This window comes from Nothobranchius furzeri, chromosome 13 (assembly GCF_043380555.1).
Source record: "Nothobranchius furzeri strain GRZ-AD chromosome 13, NfurGRZ-RIMD1, whole genome shotgun sequence".
NCBI classification, from domain to species: Eukaryota; Metazoa; Chordata; class Actinopteri; order Cyprinodontiformes; family Nothobranchiidae; genus Nothobranchius; species Nothobranchius furzeri.
The window spans coordinates 21,668,004-21,685,260 of NC_091753.1; the positions used below are offsets into that span (position 1 = coordinate 21,668,004).

Genomic DNA, 17,257 nt, shown 5'->3' on the forward strand with positions numbered 1-17,257 from the left:
GAAAACATTGGTCTCCCGAGAGCTCCACAAGCCGATAGTCGGAACCCAGCTCCACCAACATGTTATATTTCAACCCATTTTCTAAAGTGCAGCATTATGTTAAATGCACTGGGTTTTACCCTATTGCATTTAAATGTCATGGTTAAACAGTACATGTTAAAATCTAAGCTCAGCTCGGCAGTGACCTAAAATACATAAATATAATTTTACTTACCGAAAAAAATGAAGTGGAGACTCCTTGGATGCTCTATTAGTGCAATTAATGCCACAAGTCATTTTGTCCAACAATTGCACAAAAAATATCCAAAACAGAATACACAAACACAGAGACTCAAAATCCCGACACAGTTTCCAAGCCAGACCGAGGCTCTACTGAGGCCTTTCCACGGAGCTAGCTCTGTGGTCACGTGGGTCGGATGCTCATTAATTATACAGAATTTTAGGCCTTTAATACACTTAAACAGAAGAGTGAGAAAAAAAATTCACCCCCCTCAGAGTTGTCATGAGTGTAAACTAGATAATTTAAACATAAAACATGTTTTGGTACCAGGCTGTAAACATGTTTATTTCTGCTGTGAAATTGTTATTTTTAACATGGGAGTCAATGAGGATTTGCTCGTTTCTGACACCAGCCCCCAGCGGATGAGGGTGGAACTGCAATTTATTTCACTTTCGGGTTTGACTCAATTTCAGAGCTGCATTGCGGGGGCTTGGTTACAACACAAGCAGCATTGCTTTAAATGGTAAATAGTAAATGGCCTGTATTTGATATAGTACTTTCTAGAGCCCTGGAACCCCCCAAGGCGCTTTACAACACAATCATTCACACACTGGTGAGGATGAGCTACGAAGTAGCCACAGCTGCGCTGGGAAGCACTGACAGAAGCGAGGCTGCCGAGCACAGGTGCCACCGGTGCCTCCGACCACCACTAGCAGGCAAGGGGGTTAAGTGCCTTGCCCAAGGACACAACGACAGTGACAGCCTGAGTGCGGTTCGAACCTGCAACCTTCCGATTACGGGGCGAGCACATAACTCCTGTGCCATTCCGAACCTCATACATTTGAACTAGGTGAAACCTGATCTAAATGTCTTTGTGCGTGAAATAAAATTAGGAATATTATTTTATATTTATATTTTTAATTATTTTTTAATAGAGTAAATGACTCGATGCAATTTGCTGGGTTCCTTGTATAGGAAATTTTTTACTGTTTGGCTTAATGAACTGAACTGTATTGGAATGTTTACTGTGTGAAGAGCCTTGAGACGACTCTTTGTCGTGATTTGGTGCTTTATAAATAAACTGAATTGACTTATTCACAACTAGCCCTTTAATAACCGAATGGGTTTAATGTTGTGTCCTGCTGAACCAACTTTCTGATCTTTACTTCTATGAGTGGTTCTTTGTGGACAACACTGCCCAAAGTACTCACTGAAAAAAGAACCCAGTGTGCAGGGGGATCATGTCCTTGAGAATAATTGACTGGGTTTATTTGATTTTCTGCTTTTCATCGTTATGTAAATAACAAGTTATTATTAGAGGCCCTGCAGCAGTAGCACATGAGCAGGCTGTCCTGTCCCCAGAAGTTTGAAGGATTGATCCCGGCTCCCTGCAGAGAATGCTGCTGTTGTGTCCTTGGGAAAGACACACAACCCCCTTTGCCTGTTGGTGGTGATCAGAGGGACCAGTGGTGCCAGCGCTCCCCAGGGCAGCTGTGGCAACAATGTAGCTCATCATCATCAGTGTGTGAATGTGTGTGTGTGACGGTGTGAGCGTCCTGTCACTGTATCCCAATTGATCATGCATCCTGGCTACTTGGCCAAGGGGATGTTCCTTTGGCTGACTGGTTAGCGTGCGTTACTCTCACCCGGGAGTCTGGGGATCGAATCCCGACTGGGCCCTTGTTTCTCCACCTTGCCACATGTGGATGACTGACTGTGTTTTGTAGCACCATGGGGGGTTGTAGAACCCTAGAAGGCACTATACAAATACAGGCCATTTACTTTTTTTCCCCCCACCATTAACAGTGGGCACGGAAAGTATTCAGATCCCCGTCAGTTTTCCACTGTGTTATATTGCAGCCATTTGCTAAAATCAGTTAAATTCATCCTTTCCTCATTATATACACACAGCACCCCATGTTGAAAGAACCCTTCCTAGAGCAGGCCATCCAGCCAAACTGAGCTACCAGGGGGAGAAGAGTCTTGGTGAGAGAGTTAAAGAAGAACCCAAAGATCACTGTGGCTGAGCTCCAGAGATGCAGTCAGGAGATGGGAGACAGTTGTAGAAAGTCAGCCATCACTGCAGCCCTCCACCAGTCAGGGCTTTATGGCAGAGTGGCCCGTCGGAAGCCTCTCCTCAGTACAAGACACATGAAAGCTGGCATGGAGTTCGCTAAAAGACACCTGAAGGACCCCGAAATGGTGAGGAATAAGATTCTCTGGTCTGATGAGACTGAGATAGAACTTTTTGGCCTTAATTCTAAGCCGTATGAGTGGAGAAAACCAGGCACTGCTCATCACTTGTCCAATACACTCCCCACAGTGAAGCATGGTGGTGGCAGCACCATGCTGTGGAGGTGTTTTTCAGCAGCAGGGATAGGGTGACTGGTTGCAATCAAGGGAATGATGAATCTGGCCAATTAAAGGGATATACTGGACACGAACCTTCTCCAGAGTGCTCAGGATCTCAGACTGGGCCGAAGGTTTACCTTCCAACATGACAATGACGCTAAGCACACAGCTAAAATAATGAAGAAGTGGCTTCACAGCATCTCTGTGACAGTTCTTGAAAAGCCCAGCCAGAGCCCTGACTTAAACCCCAGTGACCATCTCTGAAAAGACCTAAAAATGGCGGTCCACCAACATTCACCATCCAACCTGACAGACCTGGAGAGGATCTGCAAAGAGGAATGGCAGAGGATCCCCAAATCCAGATGTAAGATACTTGCTGCATCTTTACCAAGAAGGCTCATGGCTGTATTAGCTCAAAAGGTAATCCTATACTGAGAAAAGGGTCTGAATACTTATATAGATAGGTGTGTGGCTTTCCTAATCAAATCCAATCAAAACACAGCTGGACTCCAGTGAAGGTGTAGGATCATCTCAAGGGTGCTCAGAAAAAATGGAAAGCACTGCGTTAAATATATGAGTGTCACAGCAAAGGGTCTGACTACTTATGACCATGTGATATTTCAGTTTTTCTTTTTTATTAAATCCACATACATTTCTAAATTTCTGTGTTTTTCTGACAATATAGGGTGCTGTGTGTACATTAATGAGGAAAAAAAAGAATTAAATTGGTTTTGCAAATGGCTGTAATATAGCAAAGACTGAAAAGTAGACATGGGTCTGAATACTTTTTGTACCGACTGTAAGGGGAGCTCAAAATAAATAAGTAAAAACATTTAACATATGAAAACAACAGTAACATTAACTTTGATGAAAGTTAGAAATTATCTTTTACATGTTCTCTATCTAATGTAAGATAAATCTCATTTGGAAAGTTTTATTTACGTCGTTCTGCTCAGAAACACGTATAAAGTGCAGCTAAAATATCATTAGAAAACTCGCCCATCAGTCAATGACTACTACAGACCGGTTGCCCTGACATCCCACATCATGAAGGTCCTGGAGAGACTCCTGTTGGTCCACCTGAATAAGCAAACTAGGACATATCAGGACCCGCTGCAGTTTGCTTATCGCCATGGAGTTTGTGTTGAAGATGCCATCATCCAGCTGCTTCAACCAACCCACTGTCATCTGGACAAAGCAGGCAGCACTGTCAGGGTCATGTTCTTTAATTTCTCCAGTGCATTTAACACAATTCAGCCTGATGTACTTTGCCAGAAACTCCAGAAGACACAGGTGGGGGCCTCAACTATCGCCTGGATTAAAGACTACCTGACAAACAGACCACAGTTTGTGAGGCTGAAGAACTGCACATCAAACGAAGCGATCAGTAACATTGGAGCACCACAGGGGACTGTACTCTCACCATTCCTTTTCACCCTGTACACCTCAGACTTCCAGTACAAATCAGAGACCTGTCATCTACAGAAATACTCAGATGACTCTGCAGTTTTCTTCTTAGGTGTGTTCTTGCTGTGTCTTTCTAAATCCATGCTTTCGTTCTTTTTAAACACAGAAACAGTTTTGTTTACCTGTTTTGTAGCTACAGTTTCGCCGACGGCTGCCGGCTTCTTCAGGCTGACGCTGATGGTGGCGCGTCACTTCCTTCTCCGTTTATCTGCGGGCAGCAGAGGACGTTGTCGCCCTCTACTGCCCACCTAAGATGTTCAAAGAGAAATACGGACAACAAGGAACGAAGGACTTCCGCCGTTTGGAGCGATTACACCAGAAACGCGCACGTCTAAGAAACCACCTTCGCTTCTGTTTAAGATGCCGGGACGAAAACATCACACCCACAAGCCTACAGCTGAAAACATCGATCCAGACCAAGACAGCACAAATATAATAGAAAGAGCACAGCGAGCACTGCTCAAGGAGAGGATAAGGAACGTCATAACCAAACAGAGGCGTGTGGAGGATGAACTGGAAAGAGGACACCTGGACTTGAAAAGGAATTACAAACTTGATAAACAAATGGAGGAACTAATTAAAGGACACATGATGGAAAAACAGGAAAAAGAGTTCATAAAAGTAAAAGAAAGACACATAAAGAAGTTAAACAGACTCATAAACAAGAAAAAGAGGGGAGAAATACAAGGTAACTCCACACCAAACTCATGGGTATGTAACATTTCACAATACAAACTAACAGAAGCAGAAGAGAGCATATTAAAGAAAGGTTTAAACTTTGCAGTCACACCAAAAGAAATACCATATGATGAATTCATCGTAGCAACAGAACTAGCATGTCAACAGATCACAGATGAGGGAAAGAAAGCAGAACTCAGAAATAACATAGTTGGGATATTAAAAAACAGCCAAATTCAACACAGCAATATTACAAAAGAAGAACAATCAGCCATGACAGCTTTATCCAAAAATGAACAGATAATTATTCTACCGGCAGATAAAGGAAGAACCACAGTAGTTATGGACAGAGAAAAATATAAACAACAGATGAACCAGATGCTAGAGGACAAAAATACATATGAAATACTTAAAAAAGATCCAACAGAAAACATTAAGAAAAACATGAAAAAATTACTGAAGCCACTGCACGAAAAAGGCAAAATAACAGAAAAAATGTACAAACACTGGATTCCTACAGCAAACATAACACCAAGAATATATGGAACGCCAAAAATACACAAACAAAACACCCCACTTAGACCAATAGTAGACAGCATAGGTACACCAACATACAACATGGCAAAATATATCAGCAGAATCATCAGCCCGTTATTAGGAAATACAGACCAACACTGCAAAAATAGTATAGAATTGGCAAAAGAACTAAAGAAAATTACAACAGAAGACAACGACATACTCATCTCACATGACGTCACATCTCTGTTCACAAAAACACCAACCCAAAAAACCATAGACATAGTAGTTAACAGAATCAGACAGGACAAGACTTTACACAAAAGGACAAACCTCACAGCAGACGACATAGCACAACTGATAGGACTAGTAGCTAACTCCACTTACTTCACATACGACAACACAATATACAAACAACTGGAAGGCTTCGCCATGGGTAACCCGTTATCAGCCACCCTGTGCGAGTTTTTCATGGAAGACCTGGAACAAAAAGCCATAGCCACCGCCCACCATAACTGCAAAATAAAACTATGGAAACGCTATGTGGATGACATACTGGAAATTATACCAAAAGGTCAAACAGAAACACTAACACAACATTTAAACAACATTGACGACACGGGCAACATAAAATTCACTTATGAGTCAGAAACAGATGGCAGCATAGCATTTATGGATATGAAAATCACCAGGCAGACCGACGGGACCCTAAACATAAACACATACAGGAAACCAACACACACAGACCAATATCTATTATGGACATCAGAACACCCTACCATACACAAAATGTCAGTAATCAGAACATTATATCACCGAGCAAACATAATAACAGAAGAGAGAGACCGTAAACAAGAAGACAAACACATACAACACGCTTTAAAGACCTGCGGATACCCGACATGGGCAATAAACAAAGGAAAATGGCAAACAACAACAGAAAGAAAAGAACAACCTAAGTAAAGAACCAGAAACCCAGAAAGACAAGAACCAAAACCAGTGATAACCCTACCATACATCAGAGGCATAACAGAAAAAATAAGAGCAACAATGAAAAAACACAACATAAACACACCAACAAAGCCATACACAACAGTTAGAAACAGATTAGTACACCCAAAAGACAAAATATCAGCTGGACAAAAATGTGGAGTCATCTACGAAATCCCATGCAAAATATGCAATAAAACATACATAGGAGAAACCGGACGCCAACTCAATACACGGACAATAGAACACAGAAAGGAGTGCGAGAAAGAGGCAAATCGTAAACACACAAGAGCAGCAAAAGAAGAAGCAGAAATTACAATAAAAAAGTCAGCCGTAACAGATCATTGCTTAAGAGAAAACCATATAATGGACTGGGACAACACACGGATCATAACCACCGAACAACAAAAATACAAAAGATGGATCAAGGAAGCAATAGAGATAAGGAGACGTGGATGTGGGACCATGAACAGGGACAACGGAGTTTACACGCTGGACCACGCATGGGACTGCATCGTCGGAGAGGGGAGAGCGGGCAGTAGAGGGCGACAACGTCCTCTGCTGCCCACAGATAAACGGAGAAGGAAGTGACGCGCCACCATCAGCGTCAGCCTGAAGAAGCCGGCAGCCGTCGGCGAAACTGTAGCTACAAAACAGGTAAACAAAACTGTTTCTGTGTTTAAAAAAGAACGAAAGCATGACTCTGCAGTTGTTGGGTGTATCATGGATGGACAGGAAGCTGAGTACAGAGAGCTGGTGGAGCGCTTTGTGGCATGGTGTGGAAACAATCATCTGACCTTGAACGTGAACAAAACAAAGGAGATGATTTTAGACTTCAGAAGAAACAGGGTGGAGTCCAACACTGTTTCCATCATGGGAGAAGAAGTGGAGGTGGTTGAGGAATACAAATACCTTGGAGTTCACCTGGACAACAGACTGGACTGGAGAAAGAACAGTGAAGCCGTTTACAAGAAGGGACACAGCAGACTGCACTTCTTGAGGACACTTAGGTCCTTCAATGTCTGTAGCAAGATGCTGCAGATCTTCTACAAGTCTGTTGTTGAGAGTGTAATCTCTTCAGCCATCGTCTGTTGGGGTAGTAGCATCAGAAGCAGGGACCTGAAAAGGCTCAACAGCCTAATAAAAAAGGCTGGTTCTGTTCTGGGGACGACTGTGGAACCACTGGAGGAGATAATGCAAAGAAGGATTCTCCAGAGAATCAAGAAAATTATGGACAACCCTGAGCATTCTCTTCACAAGACTGTCTGACAACGGAAGAGTGTCTTCAGTCAGAGGCTTCTTCAGTTTCGCTGCAACACTGACCTCTACTGGAGATCCTTCCTGCCAACAGCCATTGTAATATACAATAACTCTTTGATGACTTGATTATTATTGTTATTCTGAGCTACTACAGCAATCAATTTCCCTCTGGGATTAATAAAGTATTTTTGAATTGAATTGAACTGAATTGAATTAGCGGGGCACAAAGCTACACCTGAAAGACCTTTTCATCTAAAAAGCATTTTAGTCAACTACAACTCCCCATGTCAAATCTTCTGGATCTGCTGCTGAAGCATATGAACATCAGTAGCAAATTGTATTCTTTTTGGTGAAGAACACACACACACACACACACACACACACACACACACACACACACACACACACACACACACACACACACACACACACACACACACACACACACACACACACACAACCTCTGTGACAGTAATGGGGATTTTGCTGTGGCTTATCTTATTAGCTTATCAACAAGTGGAAAGATGGATGTCTTCAACCCAGTGAATGCAAAGGCTGGGTGAATTTAAGTAAGTTAAATGTTCTAAATCCGAATCGGAAGCAAAACAAGCTACATTTAAAAAGATCAAATGCACAAACGCAGTTCTGTACCGAATCATTTGGCAACGCTTGTTTTTCTTCTTTCCTTCCACCAGGGTGACTAAATCCAGTTAACACCACACAACAAAAATACATCCTTATTAATGCAGACTGTGTTACAGAGATTACTGGTTTACAAAACAGTTTTTTCTCAGTCTCAGTTTCTAGCTGAACTGGTTGTAAATCTTTTTAAAAAGTGTCCAATGACTAAACGCTGTATCACATAGGTCATGGCAGTTCAGCAGTTCACAGGATTTTAAATCTGGCTTTGAAATTCTCTGGCATTCATGTCTGGACAAGTGAGAAATGTCTCAGGATTATCTGCAGGAAAACGTTTGTTTTCCTTCAACAAAGTGCAGCTCGGTGCCCCTGGTCACCAGCTTGTTCAGACCCCAGGCCTGGTTATGCACACATTCTTTATGTTTGTTTGGACACAACTGAAAAATTTTAAGTGCTCTGCATTTACAAATTACAAGTGGCTAATTTATACCATTAAGATCAGTCAAATAACTGTCTTTGAATCACTCTTGATATTGATAATAACTAATCCAGAGAATGGACTACATCTATGTTGTCTGCTGATTCCTGAATGACTGTTTGACCCGCTAGGCAAAGATCAGATTAAGGGTGTTTCTCAATGTCAAGGCGCCTGGCCTTGCAAGGCAATGTCTTGCGAGGCCAGGCGCCTTGCTTATGAGGACACTGTCCTATCTTGGTCAAAGAAAATGGTTAAATAGAACTGTTGGGTATTTTTATAATTGTACCTTTTTGAGACCTAAAAGATGCCCATTACACATCATGAATCTCTGTGTTGGCTGTTCATAAAAAGGTTGAGCAAGGATGTTAATTGAGAAAACTCTGTACCTCTGTAACTTGAGAAGGCCCGCCTTCTCCCCCACCCTTTGCTTGAATAAAACCACTGAAGACTCTGAGGACTGGGGGAGTCGCCTGGCACCATAGCTCTGGAGAGAGTTATGTGTCATTTCGGTGATCTCCCCCTCATTTGGCTAATTCAGTGTAAAATGTCTTCCTTGTTGTCATGTGTGTTTATTTCAGGTTCCAGGGTTATGGAGGTTAAATATTATCTAACAGATAATTGGAGAATGCAGGTATACAGAGCAGGTGAGGAGAAAGCTTTGAGGCTGGAGCAGAGTGGGGGCTGGTTGAGCCACACACATGGACATTACAAATAATCAATTTACTCTCTCTCTCTCTGGGTGTGTCGTCCTTTAAGGTAATATGGGATAAAATCAAATTACCTATCAGGAACAGACTTGCATCACATGACCAACTTCCATGGCGGTCACGTAACATCACGTGACATGGGAGATAATGTTGTATTTTATACATATGAATAATAATAATAATAATAATAATAATAATAATAATAATAATACATCAAACTTATATATCACTTTTTAGGTCACTCAGAGACGCTTAGTTTCAATAAAAATATGTAATGAGCCTTTTACTTTTTAAATTGTGTATATATTTGTTAAATTAAATATTTAAGTGAGTTACTACCCGCTAGCCACTGAAGCTGCAACTAATAAGCAACTCACCAACCATAGATAACTTCTTTGGATCAAAAAAATTTTTTCATTAGTTGACATACATTTAACTTTAAATTTGCCCCCGAAGGAGCTGCCGGCTTCTGATCCGCCATCCTTTTGAAAATACTGCGGTGTATTCTGGGTAATTTTTCACCAAGACTAGGCTACAAGACACTTCTCGTGTATCCTTGCTCAGCTAGCTAAATGGCTACCAAACAGAGAACACACGCCTTGGTAGCACATGAACATTGGAACACGTCTTGGCGGTTCCTGATGACGTGTCTCCTAGGCAATCAGGGTGGGACCAAGACATCAAGGCGAGGTCCCTTGGCATTGAGAAACACCTTAAATGTCAGAAGTTGATAAATAATTCCAAAATGTGTCCCTCTCACTTCTGAGGTGATGATTTCGCCCCTGCTTATACTGTTAGTTTAAACCACAGCAAACTCTCAAGTTAAAACAATTACTTCATGCAGTTAAATCTTCTTTATCCAAAGGAACTTAACATAAGTTCATGTAACTTTACATTTATGTATAGGACTTATACATAAGTATAGGACCGGAATAACTAGTTAAAACAATGACCCAAGGGTTCCTATCAAATCTGAATGAACTGAAGTAAATCTAACAGAAGTTGATACCACACGAGATTTTATCAAGAAAAAATAAACATCTGAAAATAACTGCTAATTCATTTAAACTAAAATGTTAAGCAAGCTCATTCACTCGTATTTATGTTACTACTTTTCAGAGCAAAGAGTAAAAGAGGAAATGAAAGCAATTTAAAGCTGATAAAGGTCATAACCTGGGAACACCTTGCTTTTTCTATGCCCTGATAAATGAAACAGCAAAATTAAATAAATACAGTATGATTAATGGTGTTGCTTGAGATAATAAATGTAGTTCCAGGGCTTTCCCACAGGTAGTGGGTCTGTGGTTGGTGCAGCTTTTAAGTGACACTGGTTATTTGTCTCAGAGTTCCTGTCATGGACTGGAATCCTGTCCAACGTGCTTCTCCCCCAGTGACTACTGGAGTTCGACGCCAGCTTCCCATGACCTTACTGAGGATGAATGGCTTTAAAAGATGGGTGTGTTCTGTGGATTTAGTTTAAAAGTCCCTTTCATTATTTCATTTGTATTAATCAACTTGACTTAATGATTAGTCTTGCAATGGGCTGAATCATCAATTTGCCCCTGGCATGAAGATCTATTGATAATCTCTTGTATTATTTTGTGGTGACAGTGTTCTACTCTTATAGAAAATTACACAAGCATGAAATTTGTACTAAATTTGTAATTTGTGTCACAGACAGACGGACAGTATAAAGCAACAGAGAAGCACAAGCACACAAGGAGAGCAACTGAACCAACAGAAGATTTTCCAACCATGAATACCATCAAACAGAAAAAGGACAAATCCTCAGGTAAACTACTGACACAAGCTTTGAGATTTAGATTTGATGACATTTGATGCGGTTCTATGTTTATATCTTTTAAACATCTTATCACAGAAGTCAAAAAATCCAAGTCAAGAAAGATCAGAAAGCGTTTCACAGATGCACACGGGCTGCCTTGCATTGAGAACATTGTGACCTCAGTGGATGATACTCCTGAGCCCATCAGCACCAACATCATCGGTACAATCCCAAACTGGATCAATGGCAATTTCTTGAGGAATGGGCCAGGAAAGTTTGAGATTGGTAACCAGAGGTAAGTAGAATCAACGTGTTTCTCCATCTGATACACAGCAGACACTACAAACCTATCTCCTTTTCTTTGGGTCTTTCATGTTTCAAAGGTTCAACCACTGGTTTGATGGCATGGCTCTCTTGCACCAGTTTAAGCTTACTAATGGGGAGGTGACTTACAAAAGCCGATTTCTGTCAAGTGATAGCTACCAATCTAACAAAGAGTACAACCGCATTGTGGTGTCCGAATTTGGGACTGTCACTATGCCTGACCCCTGCAAAAACTTCTTTCAGCGCTTTTTGTCAAGATTTGAATTACCAAGTAAGTACCGTCCAAGTGACGAGCAGCAAATCAGATTTTATCCTTTTGTGAAGCAGAATTTCATTGACAGACCATTCCTCATTCCCTTTAGAACCATCTGACAATGCCAATGTAAGTTTTGTCAGATACAAAGGTGATTTCTACGTCAGCACAGAAACTAATGTTATGCACAAAGTGGACCCTGAGACTCTAGAGACAACCAAAAAGGTAACCTGATGTTGAATACATTTATAGCTTTGTCATGTACCCTGCCCTTCTGCGGGAGTATCAACTGAAAAATACAACATACACATAAAATGTAATTTAAGACTAGATTATGATTTCTGTTATAGGTGAACTGGAGTGATTTCATTGCAGTAAATGGAGCAACAGCACATCCTCACACTGAACCAGATGGAACCACATTTAACATGGGGAATTCCTACAGCCGTAAAGGTTTTGATTTTAGTTTGAAAGCCTGAAATATGTAATAATTTAATCTAGACTTAAAACTAACATATTTGTTTTCTAATGATAATATAACAACTATTGAATAATCTGCATTATTCTGTTATATAATTATATAACAGTACGAAAGACCATGCTTTTATAAGGCAAAAATATAGTTTGATAGTGTCAATAGTCTACCAGGCATTACATGTTCAGTAGCAACAGGTTGATGCAGCTCATAAAGAATCAGGTCTACAAATACTAACAGGAGCATACTACAACATCATTCGAGTGCCTCCAAGCAAGAATGCAGAAGAAGAAACCCTGGAGGGAACCACAATACTCTGTTCAATTCCTTCGATGGAAAAGACCAAGCCGTCGTACTACCACAGCTTTGGTGAGAATATTACAAACTCTTTTTATCCTGGAGTTTTATGTAGAAGCACTCAAAAAACATTCGTTTTTTGCTTTTGACCAAAAACTATAAAGATGACCTAATCTCATCAGCAGTCACAGATGAAGCTCAAACCAACAGAAACCATGAAAGTTGACCACGCAATTCTACTTGATCGCTTGGAACGATGGGTTGGGATCAAAGGGTCTGCTCTGGATTGGTTTAGATCGTATCTCCACAACAGGACATTCTGTGTTAAACTGGGTGATGTTTTTTCTTCTTGGGAGGGGCTCCGCTGGGGGGTCCCGCAGGGATCGATCCTTGGTCCTCTTTTGTTTGCAATTTATCTGCTTCCTCTGGGGTCAATCTTTCGTAAACATGGCCGAGCGTTCCATCTTTATGCTGACGATGGCCAGATTTACTCTCCATTGTGTCAGGAGAAAGGTCTCTCATCTCAGTCCTAGCACTGTCACTCTGGAACCAGTTGCCACCCTCAGTTAGGCTGTCCCCATCTCTGCCAGTCTTTAAGAGTCACCTAAAAACCCACCTCCTCCGCTTGGCATTCCCTGAACATGTTTGAATTTGGCCCTCTTTTATGTTGATTTTATTTCCCTGTTTTCATTGGTCTTTCAATCCCTTGTTTTACCTATTTGTCTTCTACTGTTTTACCTTTTTTGCATTATTGGAATTGCTTTTCTTTTCAATTTATTCATCATGTTTCACGTTTCTCATGGACCATGTTCAGCACCTTGGGCTTCCCGACAGGGTCGCGGAAGGCGCTTTATAAATAACGCTTTGATTGATTGATTTGATTGATTGAAAGCTAAACGTGAGTAGATTTGACCTAATACATAACATAAATACAAAACAATAATTTATGTGTTGGATTCAGCTTTTTATTAAATAGACAATTGCCATGCAGTAATTAGTGTATTTTAGAATAAAACATGTGTACTGTTTACTGAATACTTTTTTAACACTTATTACTAAAGACTGACTACAGACTGTTTAAAACTGAATCTTTCCAAGCCATGTCTGAGAACTACGTGGTGTTCATCGAGCAGCCCATCAAGATGGACCTGTTGAAAATTGCTACATGCAAGTTGACAAGAAAAAGCATCAAGGATGGCATCTCCTGGGACCCTAAACTCAACACCATTTTCCACGTGATTCACAAACCAACGGGGAAGGTTAACTCTCGACTTCTCTCTGGTGCAGCATCGTCCCCGGACATATTTATGCTTCACAGACTTTCATGCCCATTTCTGCTTTTCAGGTAAGCTCTACCAAGTATCTCGCCAAGCCGCTGTCAACATTCCACCAGATCAACGCTTATGAGGAAGATGGCTTTTTGATCATAGACATGTGTGCATCAGATGACGGCCAGGCAATCGCTAACTATAATATCCAAAACTTGCGCAAGTCAGGAGAGGCCCTGGATGAGGTTAGAAAAAAAGAATATCAACAAATTGCTCTTTTTCTTCCTGTTGAACTCTCGTCAGCTCTGGTACAATGGTCACTAGATACTGCTCCAGTTGTTAAAGCTGACATTATCTATATTACCTCACCAGGTGTATAACACCTTGTGCAGAGTCTTCCCTCGGCGTTTTGTGCTGCCCCTCACAGTTGACAGTCACACACCGTACAACCAGAACCTGATAAACCTGCCCAACAGCACAGCCACCTCTATCAGAATTGATGAAAACAAGGTAGGAAGCTGTCATGCAACATGCAGGAAACAAAAAAACTTTCATTCTACCAACAGTAAAAAAAAAAAAAAAAAAACTAAAAAAATAAACTGGTTACATGAGCAAAAACCTTTTTATCCATGTAGGTCCTCTGTACCCATGAAGACCTCCATGGGGAGGATCTGCTTCACTACGGAGGTCTGGAATTCCCCCAGATCAACTATGGTAAATTCAACACTCATCCATACCAATTCTTCTATGGCTGTGGCTTCAGACACCTAGTAGGGGACAGTCTCATCAAGATGGACCTTCATGGGAAGATCATGAAGGTTAGCAGCAATGTTGAACATAATTAACAAGAAAAAAACAACTTGTGGTCAGTGGCAACGATGATTTCTATTGACATTAATTTAAAAAAAAAATCTAACTCACAGTCTTTTCCTGTTGAAAACAGAGAAGAAAATAAAACCTGTATTCCAATTCATTGCATTTTTTGTGTGGTAGAAGTATCGGTATCTGTAATAGGTATAGGCAAGTATTCAGATCCAAGTATCGGTAATGTATCAGTTTGGAAAAAAGTGGTATTGTTGCACCCCTAATCGGAATGAATGGCCACCAGATCAAAAATTATTCATGTAAACATGTCAATGAAATTCCATTCTGATTGAAAGATGTGATTTTGTCCGATGATTATTCTGACTGACATCCATGTACACACTCATTCGGATTCTTAAAGTAAAATAATGCTCACAATGAGACTTCTGCACCTCTCAGCAGGTATTTTGGCCCACTCCTCATGAGCTAACCGCTCCAATTGTTTCAGGTTTGAAGGGCGCCTATTCCAGACGGCATGTTTCAGCTGCTTCCAAAGATGCTCAATAGGATCGAGGTCAGGGCTCATAGGAGGCTGCTTTAGAATAGTCCAATGTTTTCCTCGTAGACATTCTTGGGTGTTTGTAGCTGTGTGTGTTTTGGGTCGTTGTCCTGTTTCTGAGACTGAGACCAAGCTTTCTGACACTGGCCAGCACATTTCTCTCGAGAATCCCTTGACAGTCTTGAGGTTTCATTGTTCCCTGTACAGATTCAAGACACCCTGTTATGTAGCAAAGCAGCCCCAGACCATAACACCACCTCCTCCATGTTTTACAGTAGGGTCAGTGTTCGTTTCTTGATATGTTTCATTTTTCCATCTGTGAACATAGAGAAGATGTACCTTGGCCAAAAGTTATATTTTTGTCTCATCTGTCCATAGGACATTCTCCCAGAAGCTTTGTAGCTTGTCAGCATATAGTCTGGCATATTCCAGTCTGGCTGTTTTATGATTTGATGATGATTTGGCTCAAACAAAGATGGATGGTGTGATCTGACACTGATGTTCTTTGAGCTTGAGGTTCACCTTGAATCTCTTTAAGTTTTTCAGGGCTCTTTTGCTGCCATTCAGACTATCAGCTGTTTGATTTGTCATTTTCCTCTCGCGGCCACGTCCAGGGAGGTTGGTTACAGTCCCATGGATCTTAAATGTATGAATAATATATGTGCAACTGTAGTCAGAGGAACATCTAGCTGCTCGGATGGTCTTATAGCCTTTACCTTTAACATGCTGGTCTATAATTGTCTTTCTGATCTCCTGAGACAACTCTTTCCTTTGCTTCCTCTGGTCCATGTTGAGTGTGGTACACATCATGTCACCAAACAACACAGTGATTCCCTGGAGCCAAATATATAGGCCCACTGACTGATCACATGATTGCAAACACTTGTGATGCTAATGAGTGGGCACACCTTGAATTAACACATCCCTTTTCTAGGGGTTCCGTCATTTTTGTCCAGGCTTATTCCATAATTTTTTTTTAAATAATTCTGTTGAAGCATGGTTAAAAAGCAAAGTCTCACTTTTATTATTACTTTTGTCAGATTCAAGTCATTTCTGTGACCATTGTGGGTTTTTCTTTCATTGACCAAAGGGTACCAGCCAATTTGTCCATGTCTGTAACTCAGTGACTGATCATTTAAAAAAGTATTAATTTCTCAGTGAACAAGAGTGTTAACATTTTAGTAATGAAACCGATTTTGCTGGTTTCCCCAAGGTATGGGAGCAGCCTGGTCTGTATCCTTCTGAGCCAATATTTGTACCGGCTCCTGATGCTACAGAAGAGGATGGTGGTGTCATATTGTCGGTGGTTGTGACCCCAAACGCGGTCAGTGACATTAAACTATAAGGGAAATGTTTTATATTTAAAACTAAAAACCACAACTAAATGACAGTTAACATTTAACTTCTCATTTGTGAAAGTCACTGAAATATTTGCAGTTTGATTTTTTCCTGTTATCTTTTAGGACAAGAGCACATTTCTTCTTGTTTTGGATGCAAAGACATTCAAAGAGCTGGGGAGGGCTGTGGTACCTGTCAACATCCCATATGGCTTCCATGGAACATTTAACAACACTGCATAGACTCATAATCAGGACAAAAAAAACAACTAATAAAACTGAACTCACTGTACAAGCCTTAACACGAGGAAACAACTCAAGTAATCTTGCTAAATAAAAATGTAATAATACAGTAGTAGTGTTTGTAGAAACTTGTTTGTTAAATAAAATATTTTGACTGGTCACATGCGAGCAAGCTTTAAATGATTTTCAGCCATTTGAAATGTGATGTAACTAGTTAGTATAGACTATAGACAGCCTCATTTAATGTTTTCATTTTTAAAGAAATAGCATTGACATGCTTCAGGACTGATTAGGTAAAGTCTAGAGGTACAGCCAATACCAGATATTTATGTTTGCCATAGAAAGTGAAATTCAGAGCCGTGCAAAGGAAATATAATGTTCCTACAGTGAAACTATAGCTTTTAAGACAATGCTTTGCTCAGGCTCATTATTAGCTTATTGAGACTGAAAGATGCAAGTTTGATTTCTCTGAACAGAGAGCAGTCAGAAAGTTGTCAAAAATGGGTTTGATAGGGTTTAAATTTTCACAGAGAACGCTTCAAAATGTTCCAAATGTCCCTATATAGGAGGAATTTAGGGGGCCATTGCTTCAGAGGGGGCTCTTGCA

The 17,257-nt window shown here is 40.7% G+C and overlaps 1 protein-coding gene across 1 annotated transcript; it reads left to right on the top strand.

Moving 5' to 3' along the window:
* The first annotated feature begins 10,989 nt into the window (after positions 1–10,989).
* Positions 10,990–16,663, top strand: LOC107380750 (carotenoid-cleaving dioxygenase, mitochondrial). The gene is made up of 12 exons (XM_015952078.3): positions 10,990–11,099; positions 11,187–11,385; positions 11,474–11,685; positions 11,777–11,892; positions 12,018–12,120; positions 12,383–12,511; positions 13,538–13,698; positions 13,785–13,952; positions 14,080–14,217; positions 14,343–14,525; positions 16,284–16,394; positions 16,534–16,663. Exons 1-12 carry the CDS (start codon positions 11,063–11,065, stop codon positions 16,648–16,650), a joined length of 1,674 nt encoding a protein of 557 aa, XP_015807564.3. The 5' UTR covers positions 10,990–11,062; the 3' UTR covers positions 16,651–16,663.
* Positions 16,664–17,257: the final 594 nt, after the last annotated feature.